The sequence below is a fragment of the Ochotona princeps genome, chromosome 13 (genome assembly GCF_030435755.1).
Source record: "Ochotona princeps isolate mOchPri1 chromosome 13, mOchPri1.hap1, whole genome shotgun sequence".
In the NCBI taxonomy this organism is placed as follows: Eukaryota; Metazoa; Chordata; class Mammalia; order Lagomorpha; family Ochotonidae; genus Ochotona; species Ochotona princeps.
The window spans coordinates 13,386,652-13,412,207 of record NC_080844.1 but is presented as its reverse complement, the minus strand read 5'-3'; the positions used below and the strand labels follow the sequence as shown (position 1 = coordinate 13,412,207).

General features: G+C 44.9%; 1 protein-coding gene across 4 annotated transcripts; it reads right to left on the bottom strand.

Moving 5' to 3' along the window:
- Positions 1 to 9,233: 9,233 nt before the first annotated feature.
- On the bottom strand, positions 9,234 to 24,379 carry DYDC1 (DPY30 domain containing 1). 4 transcript variants are annotated; one of them, XM_058671519.1, is made up of 7 exons: positions 24,000 to 24,378; positions 23,191 to 23,339; positions 22,317 to 22,418; positions 21,765 to 21,857; positions 20,469 to 20,516; positions 19,224 to 19,328; positions 9,234 to 9,272 (listed from the first exon to the last, which is right to left on the bottom strand). In XM_058671519.1, the coding sequence occupies exons 2-7, from the start codon at positions 23,335 to 23,337 to the stop codon at positions 9,249 to 9,251; spliced, it is 519 nt and encodes a 172-aa protein (XP_058527502.1). In that variant the 5' UTR covers positions 23,338 to 23,339; positions 24,000 to 24,378; the 3' UTR covers positions 9,234 to 9,248. The 4 variants fall into 4 exon arrangements, with proteins under 4 accessions (XP_058527502.1, XP_058527501.1, XP_058527499.1 ...); XM_058671518.1 differs by lacking the exon at positions 9,234 to 9,272 and adding an exon at positions 17,523 to 17,605 and having other exon boundaries at positions 24,167 to 24,379; XM_058671516.1 differs by lacking the exon at positions 9,234 to 9,272 and adding an exon at positions 17,523 to 17,605.
- Positions 24,380 to 25,556: the final 1,177 nt, after the last annotated feature.

The window sequence follows — 25,556 nt, the reverse complement described above, 5'->3', positions numbered from 1 at the left end:
TGTCAACAGTGCTTACGCATGACATGGCTGAAATTTCAGGAGAAAGAGCTGACAGGGAAGGGATGGACAAATGAGGAATCCACTGGGACTTTCAACAGCACAGCCCCATCCCTGTGGGTACACAGGACCCCTCCTGTTTGTACTTACATTATTTCAACATTTCTGTCCCTCTGCAAATGTCCTCCCAGTCCACTAGTTAGAAGCCTGGAGGCCATATGAGCTAATGTTTAATTTGAACTGTAGACCTAGGGGTCCCCCTGTACTGAGAACTGTACAGCAGCCATGATAGTCTACATTTGTTTGAGCACCAAGAGGAAGTTGTTGCCAGAGTTCATAGAGCTAGCAAGAAGACAGAAAATAAAGCAAGAGACCCACCTTCCAAATTCTAAAATGAATACCAAAATCATAGTTTGAAAGGGTGCCTGTGGGGAATTGGGGTGAGAATGTCCTATACAGAGAAGTGGTACTTTCAGAAAGATGTGCAGGAGACTTCTACAGCCAGGATAAACAATGTAAGAGAAGGAAGGATCTAGAATGTACCAGTAGGAGTTCAGTTTCCATGGCCAGAGCTGATCTGATCTGAAGTCAGGAGCTTCTTCCAGGTCTCCCACATGGGTGCAGGGTCCCAAGGCTTTGGGTCATCCACTACCGCTTTCCCAGGCCACAGACAGGGAATTGTATTGGGAAGTGAAACAGCTGGGATATGAACTGGAACTCATGTGTGATGCCGATGCATGCTTGAAGAGGGAGGATTAGCTACTCAAGCCATTGATTGTGCCCTCAGCATTATATCCCACAATCTAAATATACCATACATTATTTAATCACTCAGTCTCTAAAGATTGGATATTTTCAGTTTCTCCAATTATTTAATATCCCAATAAGTAAGCAGAAAAGGTCCTTATTCGTCACCAGATTTTACAAGCCTTCAGGGAGTGAACCAGTGGGAGAGAGATCTCTCTCATCCCATCTCCCTCCCTCTGACTTTCCAAATAAATAAATAAGCCAAAATTTCAATTGCCTGCCTGCCGCACCCCACTTTTCCAACCAATGTGGCTATGAGTTTGGGCAGCCCAGAATCTTAGCTGAGGCTGCTAATGCCAGCAGGAGCCAAATGAGCCTTAGTCTCGAAGAGCTGCGGTTGGGCTTTCAGCCAGCCTGAATGGTGGCTCCTAGAGGTGTCAACACAGGGCATGATTCTATTTGGACCAATTCAGATTTTCTGAGTGCATAGCAGCCAGTGCTTACCAAAAGCATTTAAGGACAAAAATGTTGACTGCAGCATATCAGGGCAAAGACTGACACTCAGGACAGCCAATAACTGAATTAAAAAAGCTTTGGATGGAAGAGCTTGAGAAAGAAGCTATAGGGGAGAAAAAAAAAAAGGTTTCTAAAAAACATTGCACAGTGACCAGTGCAATGCTGTTTCAAATCCCATATGGGCGCCTGCTTAAGTCCTGGATATTCCTCCTCTGATCTAGCTCCCTGCTAATGACCTAGGGAAGCAGTGAAAGAGAGTCCAAAGCCTTCGCTCCTGAACCCATGTTCAAGACTTGAAAGAAGCTCCTGGCTCCCGGCTTTAGACTGGCCTAGTCCCGGCCTTTGCAGCCATGTAGGGAATTAACCAGCGGTTACAAGCTAGCTCTTTCTCTATCTCTTCACCCAGCCCTGCTCTCTTTGTAACTCTGCCTTTCAAATAAATAAAATAAATCCTTAAAAAAGGAAAATAAAAAAAAAACTGACAAGGAAGTATAACCAATTACAGGAAAAAAAAATAAATTGACACTGACCTTGAGGAAGCCTAGGCATTGGCTTTCTTAGGAAAATGCATTAAATAAACTAACACAAATATGCTAAAAGAGCTAAAGGAACCAAAGACATGTAAACCAGGAGAATACTGCCTCACTGAATAGATAATATCAGTAAATTTTAAAATTATAAATGTCCACTCACATATGGTGTCCCTCACATAGATATTTTCATCACATTCAAATATGCAAATAAACTGAGAGTCTGGAAAAAATGATTCCACACAAAAGGTAACTACAGATAATTAGGATGATCAAACTACCTGACAAAATAGGATTTATGTTAAAAAACATTATAAGAAATAGCACAAGACTGATATACATGATTAAATAAGCCTATAAATCTGGAAGAAACACAACTCTCATGTGAAGAATTCCAAATTGCTTTTTTGATACTCTACAGCAGGTGGAATATAACGCTCACTCCTTCAATCTAAGCTGCACACAGTAATTTTGATCCTAGGAGGGACAGCCTGGCAAGAGGAGGGCAGGGAAAGGGTAACTTTACAGTGCAGAAACCTGATTGGTGACAGAGGTGCCAACATCAACTGTGGCCAGTGACATCGATAACAGCTTGTACCTTTGATACAGTGTGTGGGAAATGACACTTGAGTTTTGTGTTCTGGCACGAGTACTTAACCCCAGTGCAGTCAGAACAAGATCAGATAAAGCCCAAGTGAAGGACATCCTACAGTATACCCAACCAGTGCTCCTAAAAGGCTTTAAGACAAAACAACCAAAACAATGTCACAAACAAGGAGGATCTAGGCAGACACACCTTCTAAATGCAGGATTCTGAATAGCATCATAGAACAAACGGACAAAGACAGCCAAGAAACTAAGCAAAGATGAATAAAATATGGACTTTAAACAGTAACAAGAGATGAACAGGGCAGTCCTGTTAATTATGCAAATGAACCCCACTGATACAAGATGTTAGTAACAGGAGAAACCAGATACAGGTTATCCAGAAACTCTGTGTACCATTTTTATGATAATTCTGTAAGGCCAAAACTTCTCTTAATGTTCTCCTAATCTAAAATAAACAAATATTGACCTTGGCCCCCTCCTGTGTCTTTTGCCTTGTTGAATTTAGTTTTTACTGAGCCCGTGCTAGGTTCCAGGCATTACTTTAGTCTCGGGAAATGCAGACAGCAAATAAAACCCAAAACCATTTTTCTGTCAGAGTCCAGTGGGAAAGTGAAAATCTAGTCATTGCTAACCCTACAAGAAAAAAAAAACCCTACTTTTAAAATTAAAAAAAAAAAATGATCTTCTGGAGACTTCATGGCCAAGGGAAAAAGAAAAAGGCTCCGGGAAGTTAAAGGTAAAGGTGGAATAGCATGCAATCTGGCAAACTGACAAGCTAGGAGCAAGAGGTTCCCAGAGGAGCCAAAGGCAGCTCCTGAACCAAAGAATGGAAATCCCTAGGAGCAGGACCAGCCTCCTGCCTTAGCAGGAAAAAACAATTCTGAGTGCAGGGTTCTGTCAGAGGACCAACGTTGGTTGTGGGCTCTTGGTCCACTGTGTGAGTGCTAGGGGAGAGGACAGGGAGCAGAACCAGGCTCTCCGGGAGTGCTGGTCTCAGCAATGGTGGTGCAGGCAGGACTGGCAGATAGGCAGCCATGACTACAGCAGGCTGCACAGGTGTCCATCCATCCTCCCAAGCTTACGTGTCTCTCACTCATTGTCTGAACATGAATTAAGCACCTACAGTACACCACCCCCCAGGGCAGGTCTGCCAAAAGGAAAAAAAAAAAAAAAAAGACCAAATGGACAGATGCATGCATTCCAGGCAACACTGGAAAACATCACTCCAGGCAATGGGAAAATGTACTCAACTCTAGCAGGCAGACGGTACATGAAACATGCATGACACTCCAAGAGGTTCAGCAAGGCTTGGGCACGGGGCACGGGATGGTAGACAAGAATAGAAAATTTAAAGACAAAGATCTCAGGATGATGACAGATACCAAATCTTGAAGAACGCTGTGTGTTCTAGAAGTTTAGATTTTGTCTGGATGAAGGGCTCTAACCAAGCTAGGTGTGTGGATGGGGCAGATTATCAACTTCTAACTTCTACAGAAACCACCTTGCTAGCTGGCACTATCACGTGGAGACTGGACTAGTCAGGGCAGTCCTGGAGGCAACAGAGTTACGCAGCACCATCAGGTAGAGACTGGAAAAGTTACTGAATGTTGAAAATAAAGGAGAGGACTCAGGAATGACTTCCAAGTTTCTGGCCTAGGTAAACACATGAGATGCCAAATTAATAATAACAGCAGGTACAAACACTGTGTGCTCCCAGGATGCGAGGAGGTGACTGCTGGAGCCCTAGTGGGAAGAGGGTGCCCACAGTAACTGAAATCTTACCCTGTAAACACAGATGATGCCTTTTACGCACATTCTCCAGGCCTCCTTCCAAGTCAATCTTCTACTCCACAGGTAAGAACAGATTAAATGAGCACCCAAAAAAATTTAGAGTAATTTTTTTTCTAGATTGAAAACATTAAACCCTGATCATTAGAACAATTTCTACAAGAATAATCTTTTAAAATGCTATAATTCCACATTCAATAAACAGTATCCTGAAGCTCATTGGTATCACTAAGTAAACAGTGTTCATTTTAAACAAGCGAGCACATTCACCAAGATAAATATCCAGTTGGAGCAACAATGGAAAATGCATGGGTGTGTTTAGAATTAGCCAGTAGTTTCAAAGCAAAGAGCAGAAAAGTGGGTGGGACTGAAGAGCAGGATACGATTGGCTAGTTCATCTCTCAACCACAGGTGACCTCAGCCAAGAGAAGGAAGAAGGTGGGTTATGCAAGCCCTGTGGCTGTTGGGACAGAGTGTCAATTTTGAACAGCTCTATGGAATACCTTCCTCAGCTAATGTTGAAAGGCATCGCACAGTTCCGGCTGTTGCGGCCACTTGGAGAGTGAACCAGTGGATAAAAGATCTTTCTCACTGTCTCTCCTTCTTTCTGTAAATCTGACTTTCCAATAAAACAAACAAATAAATCTTTAAGAAAGACAAGCTTATTAAAATTCCTAGCTGTTTAAAAAAAAAGGGTCAGGATCAAATCAGTTGAGATTTTAAAATTCTTAAAACATACACACACACACACAATTTGACTAAATGTGTTTTATGTTTGGAAACGTGTATAATTATCTCATTTTGGGGATTTGAGAGAAGATTAAACACACACACAAACACACCCATGTGTGGGAAAGCTATCCTCTCGCCCCTACTCCTTCCCTGATATCAATGATCTGTATTACTAACTGTGCAGAGAGAAGTTTGCAGTTCACCAAACTCTCTTATAGGTGTCAGCTCGTGGTTTTGCGGTTACTCTGAGGCAGGGAGCATCATCCTCACTCAACAGAGCCTAGAGCCAAGAGCTGAGACAACAAGGGATGCAGCCAATTGTTTTGGATCACACACCTGCTAAGAGGCACCACACTCAAGCCCAGCTTCTCTCACTCTTACTGATTCTCCTTTACCTGTACTAGCAAAGCCAATTTTCACTTCGTCCTGATTCATGATCATTAAAGGTAGCTAACTGCAGAGGAGGGAGGGCAATGTCCTTATATTCTTGGAATTTGTCCTTGAAATAGATGAAATCTGTTCTTACATAGTAATAAGTTTTTTTTGAAGTTGCTATCTATAAATTGTGATAGCTCATGTAGGTGCTGCTATAAAGCTATAGTTATAATGCATGCTGCTTTCAGAGCTGAGAAGGTGGGGCGGGGGAAGCTTCATTTATAGAAAGCAAATGAACTGCATCCAAGGAATCCTTGGAAAATGATGTAAATCTGTCTCTAATTCCATAAGGATCATTATGTCCAGGGAATCACCAAACGGCATAAAGCAGAGAGGGATGTAGTGTTCAGACGGGCCTCAGAGCCCGCAGCAAGAAACAGAAGCATGGCTAGGACTGGGGACCCACAGACCTCCACACACAACCCCTGCTCTGCTCTCTAATTCCTCCAGCCAACCAGGGTTCATTAAATATTTTTCTTTCCAGTTCATCTCCTACAATGCAACACTCAAGCGGCACCTCAACTAACAGCCTTAACATCCCCAATGAGCTTCTCAGAAATGTAGTGTCTGGCCCAGCATGATGGCTCAAGGTAAATCCTCACCTTGCCACCTATGTTGGAAACTCAAGAGGTATTCTAAGCTCATGGCTTTGGCCTGTAGGAGAGTGAACCAGGGGAGTGTACCCTCTTTGTGTCACTTTGTGTTTCAAAATAAATAAATCCTTTTTAAAAGCAAATAAGCCTGGGACTGACACTGTGGCTCAATTGGCTAATCCTCTACTTTCAAGCACTGGCATCCCAGATAGGCACCAGTTCGTGTCCCAACTGCTCCTCTTCCCATATAGCTCCCTGCTTGTGGCCTGGGAAAGCAGCAGGGGGTGGCTGAAGTCCTTGGGATGCTGTACTTACTTGGAAGACCTGGGAGAAGCTCCTGACTCCTGGCTTCAGATCGACTCTGCTCCGGCCATTGTGGCCATTTGGGGAGAGTGAACCGGTGGAAGGAAGATCTTTCTCTGTCTCTCCTTCTCTCTGCAAATATGCTTTTACCAAATAAAAACAGATAAATCTTAAAAAAAAAATTTAAACCAGCAAACCTGTTTCGTGTCTTAAAGTGCTTAGTAAGCAAGTCAAAGGAGAAAATAATAATAACAGTAATAGCAAACCTGGAATTAGGTTGAGGTATTTAAACTGTGATGGGTTCATAGGCTTCTTTTTAGGCCTTAAAATACCATTCCAGCAATTCACAAATATACAAGAAATGAACCTGAATTTTATTTTTCGATATAACTGTTAAATGGATGCTTTACCTGATTTTCAAACTGCCAGCTTGATTGTTGACTATACTTTAAGGAAGTTAACTTGATAATTCTTAAAGCAAACTATAGATCTTATAAATTTTTTCCAGTATAATGCTTCATTAATTTGTGAAACAGAAGATAAAAGAGAGAACAGATACCTTCAGCTAAGTAGAACATTCCTGCTGGACTATAAAACAAACTAAAAGGTAACTCACCACCTGAGAGATTTCCCAACACATATAACCGAGAAAGAAATCGATGAGGGAGACAAAAACAAATCAATACAGAATATAAGCAAATAACGGCAACAGGCTACTGCCCGAGGAGCAAATTCATCATCCAAAAAGCACAAAAGACATAGAAGCTCATTATCAGGGAAAACGCAAATCAAACAACGAAGCAGCCACCACATTACACTGCTCCGATGGACAAAACATGTTGAAGTGTAACATAACCAAGCGTGGGCAAGGATACACCACAATGGGAACTTCCAGGAGCCTGTGGCGAGGCGTGGAAACTCGAACGAACATGTTGGAAACCATTTCAGCACCATGTGGCCGCCTGAGAACGCACACAGCCTGTGCCCCAGGAATTACACAAGTGTGTCTGATGTACCTTGGAGCCACGTTTCCCCAAGGCCTAATTGCTCATCAACAGGAGAAGTGGCACCTGGGAGCATGTGAGAACTGGGAGGGCTGATTCTCCAGCCGCAGCCCAAGACTTCCTAATGTAACTGAGGGCATGTTTTAATAGGCGCTGTAGCCTGGGACCGGGCACGGTGGCCTAGCAAACTAATCCCTCACCTGCAAGCACCGGCATCCCATACAGGCACCAGTTCATGCCCTGGCTGTTCCACTTCTGATCCAGCTCCCTGCTTTATGGACTAGGAAAGCAGCAGAGGATGGCCCAAGTCCCCTGCACCTGCATGGGAGACCTAGAAGAAGTTCCTGGTACTCGGTTTCAGGTCATCTCAGATCTGGCCGTTGCAGTCATTTGAAGAGTGAACAGTAGATGGACGCTCTCTTCTCTCCTTCTCTTTGTAAATCTGCCTTTCAAATAAAAATAAAGAATTTTTAAAACAAGAGACCCTCCAGCAGATTCTGATAGCTGCTGAAAGTTTCAGAACTGATGAAGAGAATACATTTGTTAGTCCTTGTCTGTTCCAATGGGAGACCACATCAGATGGCTGCTAAGGATGTGGTCCTGGACACATTCTTTAGGGGTGAGATCTTGGTTTACTAAGACAGGTTAGGTGTCAAGGAGTGCAGGCAATCTGATTCCCTTCAGGGCACATATTTCCACACAGAGAAACAGGTATGTAGTATATGTGTATGCATGTACATATAAAACACAGTATTTAAAACAAACACCTGCCAATAGAAGAAGGGTAAAATGGCTCACTGTATTCACGTGGTGGTTGAAATAAATGAAGCAGGGGCCCGGCGGCGTGGCCTAGCGGCTAGAGTCCTCGCCTTGAAAGCCCTGGGATCCCATATGGGCGCCGGTTCTAATCCCGGCAGCTCCACTTCCCATCCAGCTCCCTGCTTGTGGCCTGGGAAAGCAGTCGAGGACAGCCCAAAGCTTTGGGACCCTGCACCCGCGTGGGAGACCTGGAAGAGGTTCCTGGTTCCCGGCATCGGATTGGCGCGCACCGGCCCGTTGCGGCTCATTTGGGGAGTAAAACATCGGATGGAAGATCTTCCTGTCTCTCCTCCTCTCTATATATCCGGCTTTCCAATAATAATAAAATCTTTAAAAAAAAAAAAAAAGAAAGAAATGAAGCAGAAACACATGAAGTAGCAGACATAAATACTGGATACATAATGTTGAAAGAAACTGAAGCAAGTTGCAGAATAACTACAGTATGAGACGATTTAATATTAGCATAAAATATCATCCAAAAATGATCTGACTTACATGTAAACAACTTTGTGTTTCTGTGAACACATAAGCGATGTATAACAGGGAATTTTACTCACTGATCTCAAACACAATGGTTACCTGTAAGTTCCACAGAGTCCTGGAACCATTAAGACTTGAGCAAAGCATATGCTTCCTATTTTATTGTCACCCTAACAAGAAAGCCCGTGTGACATGAGCATTGTTCTTACACTAGCCTCATCAGAAGAAGTCACGGGCCCTGCCACTGTTAGCATCCTCGTCATCCGGCAAATGATTTTAGGTCATTGTCTCGGACAATCTTCAGGCTAGCGTACCTTCAGCCATGTCCTTTAACGGTGAGTTCCACACGACCATTCTGTATCTCACTTTCGGCAGAGGATTCAATAAATTACATGAGATATACAATAATCCATTATAAGAGGAGCTTTGAGGTGGATGCTTTTGCCCAGCTGTAGGAGAATGTAAGTGTCCTAAGTACATTTAAGGTCGGTCAGAGTAAGCTGATAAGATAATAGGTTGGGGTGCCTTAAATGCACTTTTGACTTGGCATAGTCTCAACTTATAGATTGATTGGGTTGTAAACTTACCTGAAGTTGATCCATTACACTCATCTGTGGTCCACTACACCTGAGAAAACTAGCATCCTTGTTTCTGCATAAGAAGCAATCATTTGAAATGACTACCTCAAGAGGCTTTTAAACGCTGCAGCTGTGGGACACCTGGTGGTGGCAGAACTTGTTACAAATACACAATTTGAAACATTTAATTCAGAGGAATTTTCTGGCCTAAGCAGATTTTCACACACACACACACACACACACACACACACACACACACACACACACACACACACAATGGTTTTCCAAAGCTTGTGCTTATTTGTGATGCAATTCCCTGGGCCAAAGCGAGCAGCAGGAAGCTCTGAGCTTTACATGCCCAATTGGCCAGGTATCCCTTCCAGCCCAGACTTACACCTGCGCTCTCCAGGCCCCACCTGTACCTGGATCTGGGCTTTTCCTTATCCTTTACCCCATCCAATTAGCTCCCAATCCCCCCCACCCGCCGTGGAATGTCTCACACCTGCCACTTGTTTTCTTTGCAGCTCCTACGTACTGTAAATTGCTTGAGAGCAGGGGCCATGTCTTATGTTTGTTCCCTATAACAATCAACTACGGTGCTTGAGATAGGTATACTGAAAACATTCACTGAATTAACTTCCACTTAGACCCAGAATCGGATCTTCATTACCCAAAGCCTAGACTCTATGGAATCCTAATCCCAAACTCTCCAACAGCCAACAATTAATCATCCTAATCACTTGTTTGCAACTTAATGCCAGTTCCTCACCCACCACTCCCCATAAATGTTTTCAATTTACGAGTCTCTCTCCTTTTTCTCTTCCTCAGAAAACACCATCTAAATATTTAAACTTGGAACTTAATATGCTTGGAAATCTGGTCCAGATGGAATTTTGCCTTTGTCCCTGCAGAGATCACCTGTTCAATGGCATTGCCAACATCCCTCTGCCTACCCAGTCAGTTCCATGCCTTTGCTTTGGTTGGGTGTTGGCTTTTCTATGGTGTACTTTTGCCTTCTCTTCCATACAGCTCTGCGTAACTCCTTCCCATGTTATGTGGATCACACAAACCACCCAACGGGTTCCTTGAATCTTGCACCATTATTTATCTTTTTTGACGTGTCCTTGCTCAACTTCTGGAAGCATGCTTCCCAGTGGCATGGCCCATGATGATTTAACTAGATTCTGAGTTCACAAACTGGTGCAGGAGCTGGGCAGGCCACAAGCAGGGAGCTGGATGGGAAGCAGGGCTGCCGGGATTAGAACCAGTGCCCATATGGGATCCTGGTGCATTCAAGGAGTGGACTTTAGCCACTAGGTCAGCGCGCTGGGCCCTACATGAACAGATTAATGCCTCCCTTGCATGAGTGACTTCTCAGTTGTGCAGGACTGGATTTGTTGCCATAAGAACAGGTTATTCTGAAGAGAATCCATCCCCTTGACTCCGTTCTTCCCCGTCTGCACCTTCCGCTTCCCACCAGGAGCCACAGCAGCGGGAAGTCCTCATCCAAAGCCATGAGATACCAACGCTGCGCTCTTGGCTTTCCCAGCCTCCAGAACCAGGAGCCGCATTAGGGCTCTTCCCTTTATACACGACTCAATCACAGATACTCTCTCTTAGCTGCAGAAGATTGACTTAAATCAGCAGTCAACCCTGTTATTGCCGTAGCTACTTTTCAATAACGCTTGGTATATCCAAATACTTTCAGTCATTATACACCAAGTGTAACTGGGTGTCAAGGCCAGATTCAATGCCTGTTATTTCTACAACCCTGAGCATTTCTTCCTGAGGCTTCATCTTCCCACATTTTCATGCATATATATTATACGTGAAAGATACATTTATTACAGATAAGAAAGATACATAAGATTTACTTATTTTTATTTTAAAGGCAGAATTATATAGAGAGAAGGAGACACAGAGACAGAAAAAGATCTTCCATCCACTGGTTTGCTCCCCAGATGGCGGCTGCAACAGCTGGAGCTGGTTCGAACCAGGAGCCAGGAGCTCCTGCACCGTGTAGGTGCAAGGGCCCAAGCATCTAGGGCATTTTACGCTGCTTTCCCAGGTACATTAGCAGAGAGCTGAATTGGAAGTGGAGCAGCCAAGTGATCATGTTCATGTGAGATGCTGGCATACAGGCAGCATCTCAGCCTTCTGTGTACCCTTCACATATTTTCAATGTAAAGAATGTGAAATGAGGGCTTCACGTGATGGCTCTGTTTGCTAATTAAGCATTCTATTCTACTAGAACAATTTTAGTGTAATCTAAATCTACTAGACATATTAGTAGAAGGAATATAAAATTAACATAGCATAGTAAAATGTACTTCATAAACCCCAATATAACTGGGGGTATATAAAGCCATCAGGACAGGACAGTAACATTGTGACACTACACCAGTTACTCTGGAGTCACCAAGGGAGCCAACCACAAGCCATGGTTGAGTCTGGCTGTATTAATCATGGTTCAGAGAGTGTGTCTTCTGAAGCAATACAAAAACCAGCAGAGGCATGGCGTCCTAGTGCTTGAAGAGCTTTGGGAGGGTTTAGGAAACGGTTGACAGCTGAAGGTACAGTGTCCTTTTGGAGGCGATGAGAATGTTCTAAAAGTGATGGTGGCAGTGGCTGCACCTATCTGTGACCACACTGACAAGCAATTAATTGTAAACTTTAAAGATGTGAGCTGTTTGGTACATGAATGATCTCTTATTAAAGTGTAACAGCTCCCCCAAATCATATACAACTACATCCAGGGAACAAAGCACCTTCAAGTGAAATAAAGAATATAGGATCTGTAGAAAAAAGGGAAGAGATGTTGGAGACAATATCAAGGGGCCTGAACTGTGGCACAGTGGGCTAAGCCATCACCTATAATACCAGCGTCTCCTATCAGAGCACACATTCAAGTCTCAGTCACTCTACCTCCAATCCAGTTGCCTTCTGATTGTACCTGGGAGGAAAGCAGCAGATGAACCAGTGCATCAATTCCTGCCACCTCCATGAGAAGCCCTGATGGAGTTCCAGGCTCCTGGCTTTGTCTTGGCCCAGCCCTCACCACTATGGTCATTTTGGGGGGTAGGGGAAAGGGGGCAGTGAACCAGTGGATGAAGTATTGCTTTTATGAATATGTTCTCTTTCAAATATAAAAAGTGTTAAAATAATTGGTTCCTGACACCCACCCAGAAAACTTGGATTATGTGTTAAGTGCTCGATTTAGGCCCTGCCCTTTGTGGGACTATGGGGAAAGAACAAGCAGATGGGAGTGCCCTCTTGCAAGATTTGTACAAATAATTCGTAAAAATAAACAAAATATAAAACATTAGGAAAAAATTTTGGAGGAAAAACATAACACCCGGGCCCAGCAGCATGGCCTAGCGGCTAAAGTCCTGCGCCAGGATCCCATAAGGGTGCCGGTTCTAATCCCGGCAGTTCCACTTCCCATCCAGCTCCCTGCTTGTGGCCTGGGAAAGCAGTCAATGACGGCCCTAAAGCCTTGGGACTCTGCACCCATATGGGAGACCTGGAAGAAGTTCCTGGCTCCTGGCTTTGGATCGGCACAGCACCGGCTGTTGCGGTCACTTGGGAAATAAATCATCAGATGGAAGATCTTCCTCTCTGTCTCTCCTGCTCTCTGTATACCTGACTTTGTAATAAAAATAAATAAATCTTTAAAAAAAAAAAAAGAAAAACAAAACACCCAAAGATATCTTTTTCCTTCATTCACCATACCTGAATAAGATTTCCATAGTGTCAAACACATGAGGTCCGGCAGTGCCCACGTTGCCTGGCCCGGGGTCTTGGCTCATGTGCGAGATAGGTGCCAGGTCTCTGAGCCCTGTGAGCTGGGAGTCGAGCAGGGCCTGGGTTCATGATGAACCTGTGTGGTAGATGCCAGGTCCATGAGCCTCAGGGGCGGGAGGTCCAGTGGTACTCGGGTTGCTTGGCCCAGGTCCTTGGCCTGCCTGTGTGTGTGGTGAGGGGAGGCGGGTCCAAGAGCCCTACCGGTGGGGGATCCAGCAGGGCCTGGGTCACCTGGTTTGGTCCTTGGCCCACCTGCACAGTGGTTACTGGGTCCATGAGCCTTGGGAACTGGAGGTCTGGCAGAGCCTGAGTCACCTGGCCTGGGTCCTTGGTCCACCTGCATGGTGGGGGCCGGCTCCATGAGCCCCAGGGCTTGGGGTCCTGTGGGGCCCCTGTCACCTGGCCTGGGTCCTTGGTCTGCCTGCACGGCAGGTGTCAGATCCTTGAGCCCCAGGGGCAGGTGTCTGGTGGGACCTAGGTCACACAGTCAGGGTCCTTGGCCTGTCTGCATGGTGAGTGCCAGGTCTGTGAGCCTCGGTGGCAGAGGGGTCCAGCAGGGCCTGGGGTCACCTGGTTAGAGTCCTTGGCCCACCTGTGAAAACTGATCCTCCTCAGTGGAAAGTATGGAATAGTGGACAGTTGGCCCAGATCCACATAGAAGATATGGCAGCCCATTGAGCCCTGCAGGGGACATCTGTACCATCCCAGAGGAAGGCAGACAGAACAAATTGGCCAACTATCCCAGTCAAATAGTGACAGCAAATATCTAGGTGAATGGAGACTCTGAGGTCAACTGTGTCAGTCAATGGACATTGAAAGGGTTTCCTCATCCTTGGATTGACGACATCGGCGACACTTTAGAGTTACCGAAACCACCTGGACAGAACCATCGGAGTATGTGTCACATTGGGACCCTGGCTTGATATGGAGTGGCTATTCATCTCTCAGCATTGGAGCAGTTGGGAGGCTGAGTGTGGCTTCTCCTCCTACCCCTCCCTAAATCCCCCCCCCCCAAAAAAACAAGGAGAAATCGAAAATTTGGAGACAGTGGTCACACCCACTTGATCCATTCTAACACTTGATCCATCCCAATCTGGTCAACTATGTTAACATCATCCAAAATTAAAAATAAATTTAAAAAAACATGGCATATTGACCAAAATGTTACAGCTGTTCAGTACACTGAGATATTGATGCTTTCATACTCTAATATCAGAATTATCAGTTTGGTAAAAGTCTATTCTTAATGTTATATCTCAGAAATTGATATACAACTTCATCCTTAACTTTGCATATTAACTTTCACTCAGAATTCAGCAAAAATATTAGGTTTGCATTAAACTGTACTTTAATGGTCTCAACTTTTGCAGTGAGAAAAGACAGGTCTAATTGCCAGTCTCTGTGAATTTTGCATCTCCCCATTTCTCATCCATTTCCCTTCTTTTTGGAATCCTTATTGTCCTCAAGACCAGCTGAGAAGGAACATATATGTCATAATCCATCTGTTAGAACAGGGGCCACTTCCAGTCCTACCCTGGGTTGGATCCAAAATGATGTGTGTAGCTATCAGGAGGAGACCGTGAGAGACAGCCCAGGCTAGCTGCTGTATTTTGGAATCATCAGCCAATCACAATAGGAGCCTCTTTCAGACTCTACCCCTAGGGCGTGATGGCTCATTGGCTGCACCAGGATCCCAGATAGGTGCTGGTTCATGTCCCAGTTGTTCCACTTTCCATCCAGCTCCCTGCTTGTGGTCTGGGAAGGCAGTAGAGGATGGTCTAATGTCTTGTGACCCTGAACCTACGTGGGAGACCCAGAAGAAGCTTCTGGCTCCTGGCTTCTGGCTTCAGCTCAGCTCTGGCCACTACAACCACTTGGAGAATGAACCAGTGGATGGAAACGCTCTGTCTTCTTCTCTCTGTAAATCTGCTTTTCCAATAAAAATAAAAAATAAAAATAAAAACTCTACCCCAGAACCACAGCAATTCATTTAATGACTAAAGTCCTTTGTGTCCAAATCCTAGCCCCAGAGCATGCCCCTTGGCTACACTGAGCCCAAGACATCTCTACACCTGTCTCCCAACCCCAGCTTCAGTAGTGGCTGCAGCCAAGCCTGGAAGGACAATCTATTCCCTGTCCCTGTGGCACACTGTTGTGTAGGTGGATAAGCAAGATGGCAGGGCCTGGCGCAGTAGCCTAGTGGTTAAAGTCCTTGCCTTGCACACACCGGGATTCCATAGGGGCGCCAGGTCATATCCTAGCAGCCCTGCTTCTCATCCAGCTCCCTGCTTGTGGCCTGGGAAGCAGTTGGGGCCAGCCTAAAGCCTGGGACCCTGGACCCGTGTGGGAGACCTGGAGGAAGCTCTGGGCTCCTGTTTTGGGATCAGCTCAGCTCAAGCTGCTGTGGTCACTTGGGGAGTGAATTATCAGATGGAAGATCTTCCTGTTTCTCCTCTCTGTGTATCTGACTTTCCAATAGAAATGCAGAAATCTTTATTTAAAAATGAAAGAAAGGAAGGAAGGAAGGAAGGAAGGAAGGAAGGAAGGAAGGAAGGAAGAAGGAAGGAAGGAAGGAAGGAAGGAAGGAAGGAAGGAAGGAAAGAAAGAAAGAAAGAAAGAAAGAAAGAAAGAAAGAAAGAAAGAAAGAAAGAAAGAGAAAGAAAGAAAAGGAAGGAAGGAAGTAAGTCATGCATGCTGGAGACGCAGGAGCTGGCAGCCACCTTTCCTAAGTATCTGAGACATTCAAGAATGTGCAGAACTGGTGAACAGGATAACATTCCTTCCTAATGCAACACATATTTTTCCTATTATTTTCCCCCTTTTATCTCCCTATGTAAGCAACTAGGCTGTTTTGTTCTCTTTGCCTCAAAAAAAGTATAAAAATAGATTTTTCCCAAAAAAAGATCCTCCTTCAGCATTTGTTTTCTTAGCTCTTACAAGGAGAAAAGACTCTTACCACACACTCAGATTTGGAAAGGCCTCATAAAGGAAGTGAAACCTTGCCCCCAAATCCAAAGCTAGAGAGGAAACTTGCAAGGGGCCAAGATGCATAGCCCGTATCTAGCGCATCTTTCAGCAGTTGTCCCCAGTGCTTGAACCCCCTGTGCGAGGCTTCTTTCACATTCGTGACTTGGTTTGGTCCCTATGTGTTTTGAATCACTGCAACTTGAGGCTAGTATTTTATGAAGACGATGATTCAGTTCTAGTTCTGGTTGTTCCAGGGCCTAGTGCTTGACTCAGCTCTGCACAAGATGACCATGCAGCCACCTGGGTGTGCTCACACAGCAAGACAGGAAACTGAGTAAGACCGGTGGCAGGTGGCACGTGAGCAGAGGAGGCAAGAGGACCACACTAACCCTTCCTAGGGCATGCCCGCAGGGATCCCAGACCCTCCCATCAGGTCCCTAACTAACCCTTCCTAGGGCATGCCCGCAGGGATCCCAGACCCTCCCACCAGGTCCCTAACTAACCCTTCCTAGGGCATGCCCGCAGGGATCCCAGACCCTCCCACCAGGTCCCTAACCCCCACCCCTTATTGTCAGCAAGCATCCCACATGGGAACCTATGTGGGATAAGCCACACTCAAACCCAGCAGCTAGCACAGGTCAGTGTGGATTCTCCCAACAATGTCCCTGAATGTACACGCCCCAAAGAGGAAGACAGAACCTGGACATGCAGGTGGACAGATGGGTGAGGCAGGGCAAGTTCAGACACCTGATTTTAGGTGGGGATGAACATGCTTAGCTTGAGAAAATGCCCCTCCCTGCAGGGTCATGAACGCTCCTAAACCTCCCCGGCTGCAAAACACAAGCGTGGGTTAGGTGATTTCTGCAAACTGGGGAAGGCTTTGTGGCTCTCTCTCAAAGCACACTGGATGTGCAGTGTGTTTGATGCACCTCAGCTACACAGCAGTGATTTTGCCCACTTCTCACAGCCCAGCAACTTTCCACTTGGCCCATCTAGCTCCCATCCGGATGGGAGCTCCCATTTGCCTCTTTTAAAAGTGTCAGCAAACTCTTGTTCTCTCAAAGGAAGCCCATGAGGGGTTAAACAAAACAAAACAAAACAAAACAAAACAAAACAAAACAAAACACACAGTCACATTGGGGAATCCAAAGCCCTATTTTAAGGCTACCTTTGAAGCCCATTCATACAGCTGTCTTCAGGAGGCAAAGAAGGGAGTAGGGTTTGAGGACAGCAGTGTGGTATAGTAGGTTAAGCCACTGCTCACAACACTGGCATCCCATATCAGAGCACTGGTTCAAGTACTGGTGCGTTCCTGGTGCGTTTCTGATCCAGCTTCCTGTTAATGTGCCTGGGAGGTTATGGACGATGACTCAAGTGCAACTCATGTGGGAGATCCTGGCTACTGGTCCTGACCCAGCTGTTGCAACCACTTGGGAAGTGAACCAGCAAATGGAAGGTACCTCCTCCCACTCTTGCTCTGTGCCCCACCAACCTCTGCCTCTCCCTTTCTCCATGTGGCTCTGCCTTAAAAAAAAAAACATGTAAATAAGAGGTTTTTTATTAAAAAAAAAAAAAAAGCAGAGTTCAAGTTTGATGGCAAAATAAATGAGGGTTCCTGCTTTGAAGTTTGAAATTAGCCAGAACAATTTTTATTGCACTTTGGATGGTCGAGTCTACAAATCTTGATCAATGTTTAATGCAACCTAAAAGCAAAATAAAACATACATATACACTTTAATACAATTAGGCCTGTGAGAAGATACAAAGTAAACAGAGATCAGGTCATTTCTGAGACTGCACTGGATGAAGTTTTTTGAGAACTTCAGGTCAATTTAAAGAACATCCAAAGAGAAGGTAACCATCTCCTAGCCTCAGGCAGCCACCATCCCAGCCTTTGTCCTCCTTCTGCTTTGTGTTCTCTGAGTTGAACGTGATATGGATCCTGAAGTCATGCACTTAGTCCCCCAACTTGTGATGCATCAATTTAAGCTGCCACCTGCAGTGCTGGCCAGCCCATACGGATGCTGGTTTGTGTCGCTGCTGCTCTGCTTCCATCGGATGCAGCTCCCTGCTAATGTGCCTGCAAACCAGTGAAGGATGACCTAAGCATGTGGGCCCGACCCGGCCCTGGAAAGAAGGCTCATCCAGACTAGTCAGGCTTCTCTGCTCTGTCCCCTTTCCAAAGGGGAGCCCACAGGACAGGTGTTTTGTTCATTTGTATTGTCTAGCCCTAGCATCGTCCAAATCATAGCAGATACTTCATTATCTATGACTGTCCCTAGGACCAGCTCCACTCTCTGAATGGCTGTTATAAATGCCACTCATTCTAGATCGCATAGGTCTTTCTCTCTCTCTCCCTCTCTCTCTGCTCCCCTGGCCCTCTCTCTCTCTCTCTTTCAATTAAACAAAAATAGTCTCCCTCCCACCTGGTCTCGCCACACCTCCTTCTCCACACGATCAGCCATATGGTCTTTCTGATCACATGATGCAATAAACCATCAACCTCTGAGCAGGAACCGCACGGGCCTTCTTGGCCTGAGCCCTGAAGCCTCCGTTCCCTCAGCGCTCATCCCTCCCTCTCTCTAGTCTTTCCTATCACCTTAATCCTTATACCTGTCTTGCTCGGGGTCTCCTGCCTCACCATTTCTTTCCAGTATCCTTCCAAGCCACCGTCCCTCAACTGCTCCCCCTGACGCACTCAGTATACATGAATCACCTCCCCGGCCAAGTGCACCTCCCCGCCAGCCCTGTCCTAGTTGGCACCTGCAGAGCTATCTCTTTTGTGCTCAGAAGCACAATGGCGTGCACAATAAATCATCTTATCACTCCAGTAAGAACCATTAATTATTTGCTTCCCCTTTATCTGTCACAGTCACCTCTGTGTCTGGCACAGCAGCAGGCGCAGAGAAGACAATGCGTGTTTAACTGAAAAGTATAACTCATATACTGCGGAAGCTTGCACACCCTCCTTCAGATTTTTATTCTTTCCAGGGCCCCCTCTGATGCTGAACATCATGTATCTCACAAAACTATTTTAAATCCATACTTTGAGGAGGATTTGAGTTTTCCAAAGTCTACTTTCAAGTACACAGACACAGACTGACAGATAATGATAGGCCTGAGTATGCCAGTTACACATTTGCAAAAGGGCAGAATGTTAATCAGGAATATGGTCATGAACTTAGGAATGGTTATCTTTCTATGAAACAAAAGGCCAATGTGCCAGCCAAGACTGTCTCACACAAGCTAGACTTTACCACAGGTGGAATTAAAACACACACACACAAAACCCCTGTCTTATTAAAGCATGCAGATATTTACATCGGAGAGCATCGGTTCATCCAGTTCTTCCACTCTGCTCAGATTAGGGGCTCCATAGCGATCACTGATTTCAGCCAGGGTTTTGCCTGAGTCTGGTAGTGCATCCTGCAATCAAAAACCCCATTTTTACTTTTTCTTAAAAGGTTCATTTAGTTGTTTGAATGGCTGAATTACAGTGAAAGGAGACACAGAAATCTTCCATCTGTTGGTTCACTCTCCAAATGACCATCCTAGCCAGAGTTGTACTGGCCTGAGCCAGGAGCCTGGAGATGTTTTCTGGGTCTCCCATGTGGATTCTAGGGCCCAAGTACTTGGGCCATCTTTTCCTGCTTTTCCAAGTGCTTTTGCAGGAAGTTGGATGGGAAGTGGGGCAGCCATGACTCAAACTGGTGACTACATAGGATGCTAGCACTGCAGGCAGCAGTTTTACTCTCTATGACACAGTCTCAGCACCACCCCCCCTCCCTTTTTTTAAGATCGATTTTTATTGGTAAGACAGATTTACAGAAGAAGGAAAACCAGAGAGAAAGATCTTGATCTGCTGGTTCACTCTCCAAATGGCAACAATAGCTGGAACTGAGCCAATCTGAAGCCAGGAGCCAGGAGCTTCTTCACTCCTGGGTCTCGCACATGGGTGCAGGATCCCAAGGCTTTGGGCCGTCCTCTGTTGCTTTTCCAGGATATAAGCAGGAAGCTTGATAGGAAGTGGAGCAGTTAGGACACAGACCAGCACCTACACTGGATCTTGGCAGTTGAAGTCGGAAAATTAACCAGTTGAGTTAATGCGGTGGCCTGCCAGGTCCCATTTTTTACTTTTAGATCACCTCAAAATTAATATATTACTTTCATTTCAATTTTGGTAAGAAATTTTAGTATTACAATATCAAAACTCAGCACTATCATTTCACAGAATTAACTAACACCTTTTTATGACAAGAGAATTCTAGTAACAACTGCTAATTTATAAAAATACATGCATCAACTAAAAATCTGTAAGTAATCATATGGTCAATATCTTAGGATATTCTGATTTTTAAAAATACAAACAAAAAATTGAAGGTCTAATCCAGTCATCTCTGAGATTTTGCTTTAAAGTATATCATATTTACAAATTACTACTAGAATACATATTTAGACTATCAGTTATGAAAATATTCATACTTAAAAGTTTGCTGCTAATGTATCAAAATTAGCATTACAAGAAATTCATTTATTTTATGTAAAATTGAATCTTTTTCTTCTTACTTCTGAGTGCAGGCTGTCTTCACCCCTAGCAATAACTTCCATTCTCATCTGTTAGTACAAAAATGAAAAGAATACTTTGAGTATACTTCATTTTCCTCCCATGTTTATTTTCAAGCATTTTAATTTTTACAAAAACTGGAAGCAGAGTGCAAACACTCTTCGAAGAGTGATCTGAATACATTTAATCCGAAATTGCAGATTAAAGATTTATTTTTTACTCTAAGACAACTATGTTTTATATTTGATTAAATAAAACTTTTACAAAAATGTATTTATTCATTTGAAAGAGTGACATGGAAGAATAGTTAGAAACCTTTCATGCTCACTCATTCTCCATGTAGCTGGGTTGGGGGCCTTGACCTACACACTCCATCCTGGTCTCCTGTGTGGATGGCATGGGGCTATGCACCCGAGCCATCTTCCTCTGCCTTTGCAAGCCATCAGGAAGAAACTGGATCAGAAGCAAAGGAACCGGGACTTTGAACCAGCGCCCTGACATGGGATGCTGGGACTATAAGTACCACAACATTAGCTCCTAAATAGAACGTTTTAAAAGCAAATGGCCTGGGGCTGTTGCTGTGGTGCGGTGGATGAAGTCACCTGTGCAATGCCAGCATCTGGCAAGAATATTAATCTAGCATGAGTTCTAGGCTGCTCCACTTCTGATCCAGCTCCCTGCTCAGCTCCTAGAAAAGCAACACAGTATGGTTCAAGTACTGAGTCCCTGTCACTCACATGGCAGACTCGGGTGGAGGGTTCCTGACCCCTGGTTTCAGCTCGGCCCAGTTCTGGTTACTGTGACCATTCTAGGTGATTTAAAATCTCATCCCTTCTGACTCAATTCATGATTTTTAAAAATTACCTTATATTATGATGCTCTCATCTAAGCCATTAGCAAACATGTTGAAAATTTTCTACAAAACCTGTTTCTGCTTTTGTTTACAACTCTAGATAAATGAGGGGAGTAATATTTGATCAAGGAAAAAATAAACACATACACAATGAGTGGTTTGGTCTGTGTTGACACATATTTTTTGAAAATACTGGTTTAAAAAACATACTTTTTGGAAAATATTTGTCTAAAAAAACACTGGAGTCTTGATACAGGCAGTCAATAAAAATTTATGGCACTATTTATTTTAATTTTGAAATTCCCCGTAAACACATTTAAATTGCAGATTCATGTTGCTAGCACATCTAACATCCTACCATCTTAGAGATCACAATCACCTCGGAATTTCAAAGAATTTAACCTTCAATATCTTCAAACAAAACATTTCCAAGACTTCAAATTACCTTCTCTAATTGTTCCTGCGCTTTCTGTAGTTCTTCTATTCTCTGCTTCTCCTTTTCTTGCATTTCCAGCTCCAGCTGGAGTTCCATCTGTTGCTGAATAGTCAAAAACACATAAGTCATATTACTGTCAGATTAACTGCCATGAATTAACACTCACTCTTAAATGTTCCAGGATAATTATGCTAAGCTCATCGAGATTTCAGAAGCTTGCAAAAACAAATGGTCACAGTCACTTAACATTTTAGCTTCTACAAGTGCTTCCTGAAGTACAGCATTCAGGAGGGCAGAAATGAAGCCTCCACAATTTGGACAAAATCAAGGCTTCGTCTTTTTTTTTTTTTTAAATATTGATTTATCTTTATTGGAAAAGCAGATTTCCAGAGACAAGGAGAGACAGAAAAAACTTCCATCTGCTGGTCCACTCCCCCAACTGACTGCAACAGTCAGAGCTGAGCTGATCCAAAGCAGGGAGCCGGGAGTTTCTTCTGGGTTTCCCACGTGGGTGTAGGGTCTCAAGGCTTTGGGAGGGAGCTGGATGGGAAGTCGTCTCACCTGCTGAAACATGAGCTCCTCCGCCTTGAGTCTCTCCATGATCTCCTGCTCCAGCAGAGCCAGCTCTCGTTCATGCTCCAGCTCTGCCATCTCCTTCTGTCGCTAGTGTCGTGGGGGGTGGGGGGAGAAAGATAGCATAGGATTTCTCAGACCAGATAATTTCTAAAAACAATGCTGAAAGTATCTTAATCAACAATAGGAAAAGGATGAAGCAAATTATGGTCTATCCTTTCAGAAACTACATAACATTTGGAGGAGATGCATGCTTTCTTTGAATAAAAAAAAAAAGGTACAAAATTGGGCCTGGCACGGTAGCCTAATGGCTTAAGTCCTTCCTTGCTTTGCACACACTGGGATCTCATGTGGGAGGCAGTTCACATCCTTCATTTTCCTTCCAGCTCTCTGTTTGTGGCCTAGGAAGGTATTGAAGGATGGTCCAAGGCCTTGGGACCCTACACCCGTGTGGGAGACCCAGAAGAAACTCCAGGCTTCTGGCTTTGGATTGGCTCAGTTCCACCCTTTGTGGCCACTTAGCAAGAGGACCAGTGGATGGAGGATCTTTCTCTGTAAAATCTGACTTTCCAGTAAAAATAAGTGATAAAAAAGCACAAAACTGAAATTATACATTAAATATAATCACAGCAGGTACAAAAAGACGGACTGATACATAGAAAAGCAACTACACAGAACATACATGAAGACAAAGGTAGACATTATCTTCAGGTGTTTTTCTGTTTTTTTCCCATGTTGTTCAGATTTTTGTATAATAAACACATCATAATAAAAAGAAACAGGATTGAATTTTAAAAAAAGCAAGGAAGTTGGATCAATTGTTTGACACTTCCTAATTTCCTAAAAGAGAATCCATACCTACCAGTTGTTCCAAGGTTGTATTTTCATTATACTTGTAAATCCACAATGCTAAATATTCTATCGGATCCACTGGGCGAACTCTCGCCACTTCTGCAAGACCTTCAGTTAGGCATGTCCCCAGATGCTTCTGGAGATATGACGACTCCATGTCTAATGTGTAAATAAAAAGTGTTAAGAACATGTAAATGTTTTGCATTAGTGCAGCAAACGTCCATTGAAGGTACAGGAACAGTCAAACCCTGTGTGGTCAACACAGTACCTACCCTGCCATTAGTCATGACATGCCCCATGAAGGATGGCGCAAACAAGCTGGCCCCAGAAACTCCTAACAAGACTCCAAATCCGTCGCTGCGCAAATGTGCTTAAAATGTGCATAACATTTCTGTAACACAGAGAACCTGAAGGGCCACCTGTGGAGCCCATGCTGTTTGTCCTGTGACGATGGTGGGAGGGCAAACATAATTTATCTCCTACAGAGGGGATTTTGCTGTATCTGCTAAGTCCCATATGTGCTTACCCTTACATCCACCAGTTTAAGTTCCCGAATCCACTTCCTGCTTTATTTCCCATCAGCTCCCTGCTTATGGCCTCGGAAAGCAGTAGAGGACCACCCATGTGCTTGGGCCCCTGTGCCCATGTAAGAGACCTGGAAGAAGCTTCTGGCTTCTGGCTCCTGACCAACACAGCTCTGGCCATTGAGACCATTTGGAGAGTGAAACAGCAGGTGAAAAATTCATATTCTCTCTCTAACTCTGTCTTCCAAGTAAAGTAAAAAGAAATACTTTTTTTAAAAAAAGTAAGACAGCATACCCAGTTAAACTTGGATTTCAGATAAGCAACAGAAAACTTTCTGTTACGCAATATTTGCACTACACAGTAACTGTGAAATGCACTTTTAACTGGCACGTAGAACTTTTCTGGCAACCTGGACGCTGAGGTTGGTCTCCCCAGCCAGTGTCCGCAGGAGAGCCTCTTACACGACAGGTGCCTCGCAGCTCACCGCTGGGGAGGAGATGCTAGCCAAGGACCAACCCACGGCGCCTCCAGGGTGGAAAGCAACCTTTTCGGGCCTCACAGGGAGGCCCACAGGAGTCAGAAGGTCCAATCGATAGAATAACAGCCCACGAAAGCGAGACAAACTGTTTCTGCAACGTCTCGTGCCTTCGCTCTGTGCGCACCTTACGCATGCGCCCACTCTACCAGCGAGTTGCGTCCCGTTGCTGTGCAACGAGCGCGCACGCTCAGTAAAGAGAGCGCGCAGACAGGTGAGCGGAGGGCGCGCGGCATGGGCTGGGGGAGCACGCACGGAGAGGAGGGGGATACGCCCCAGAGAAGGTGGAGCGCGGGGCAGCGGGGCAGCGGGCGAGCAGAGAACTTTTGCTACACCTGTCAGCTAGTAGGGCTTGGGACAAAAGCAGTGGAACCCGGCGGCCCTTCCCGCAGGCTCTGGGAGAGAGGAAGGAGCTGCAGACTTTTGGGGTGCAACCAAGACGGGCGAGAGATTCCGGGGGCCAGGTGGGATCCTGGGGGTGGGGGAGGTGGGCTGCGGGAGACGGTTCGTGCAAACTCAGTGGCCGGCCAGGTTCAGGACTTCGTATGTCCTGGTGGCCTGATTGGTGCCTTTCAGAAGCAGCTGAGGGCACCCCCACTTGGAAAGCGATCTCCGGAGTTGGTTGAGCCCATAAGTGCTACGCGGTAGAGCCCACATGCATCACAGTCCTTCGTGATCGAGTCAGAAAAGATTTACTGAGGCCCTCATGCGTGTCCAACACAGAGAAGAGTGTAAACAAAGACAGCCCCTCCTGCTGCTGTGCCTACCAAGTGGTGTTACTTGTGTTGAGGGTTACAGTCTCGGGCATGTATGCTGGACAGTAAGAACAGCCAGTATGTTCAAGGCCACCACGACCTCCACACAGGATATGCTTCCCAAGGACATCTGCCTACAGCTGCCTGTCTAATCATGGCCAGACACCAACCTTGCTGTTTGACCTCTGGAGCTGAGGGTTATTGTGATCCTGCCAAAATCCTCTTCATTTTGCAAATCCTCCTATGTGTACATAGTGCACCATGGCTAATATCTTCCCATTTTCTATATTATTTCCAAATACACACACTGCTTCCTTAAAATCTTTTATTGCATTTTAGATGGACAGACCCATCATAGTCACTAGCCTGTGGGATCTCCTTCATGCTGGTTCCATTTGGTTTTGGTTTTGATTTTTTTTTTTTTGGAGGGGGGGAAATTTTCTTAGTTTCTGGAGCTGGTGCTGTGGCATATGGGTAAAGCTACCACTCGAGGCACTGGCATCCCCTATGGGCACTGGTTTGAGTCCTAGCAGCTTCACTCTGATACAGTTCCCTGTTAGT

Bases quoted from the DNA above. Each gene is read 5' to 3' on its own strand.
- DYDC1 (XM_058671518.1), bottom strand. From the start codon at position 23,337: ATGGAGTCGTCATATCTCCAGAAGCATCTGGGGACATGCCTAACTGAA. The intron at 21,858-22,316 runs GTGAGACGACTT...TTGACTATTCAG, and splicing joins AGGAGCTCATGTTTCAGCAG to CAACAGATGGAACTCCAGCT. The intron at 20,517-21,764 runs GTAATTTGAAGT...TTGTACTAACAG, and splicing joins CGCAGGAACAATTAGAGAAG to ATGAGAATGGAAGTTATTGC.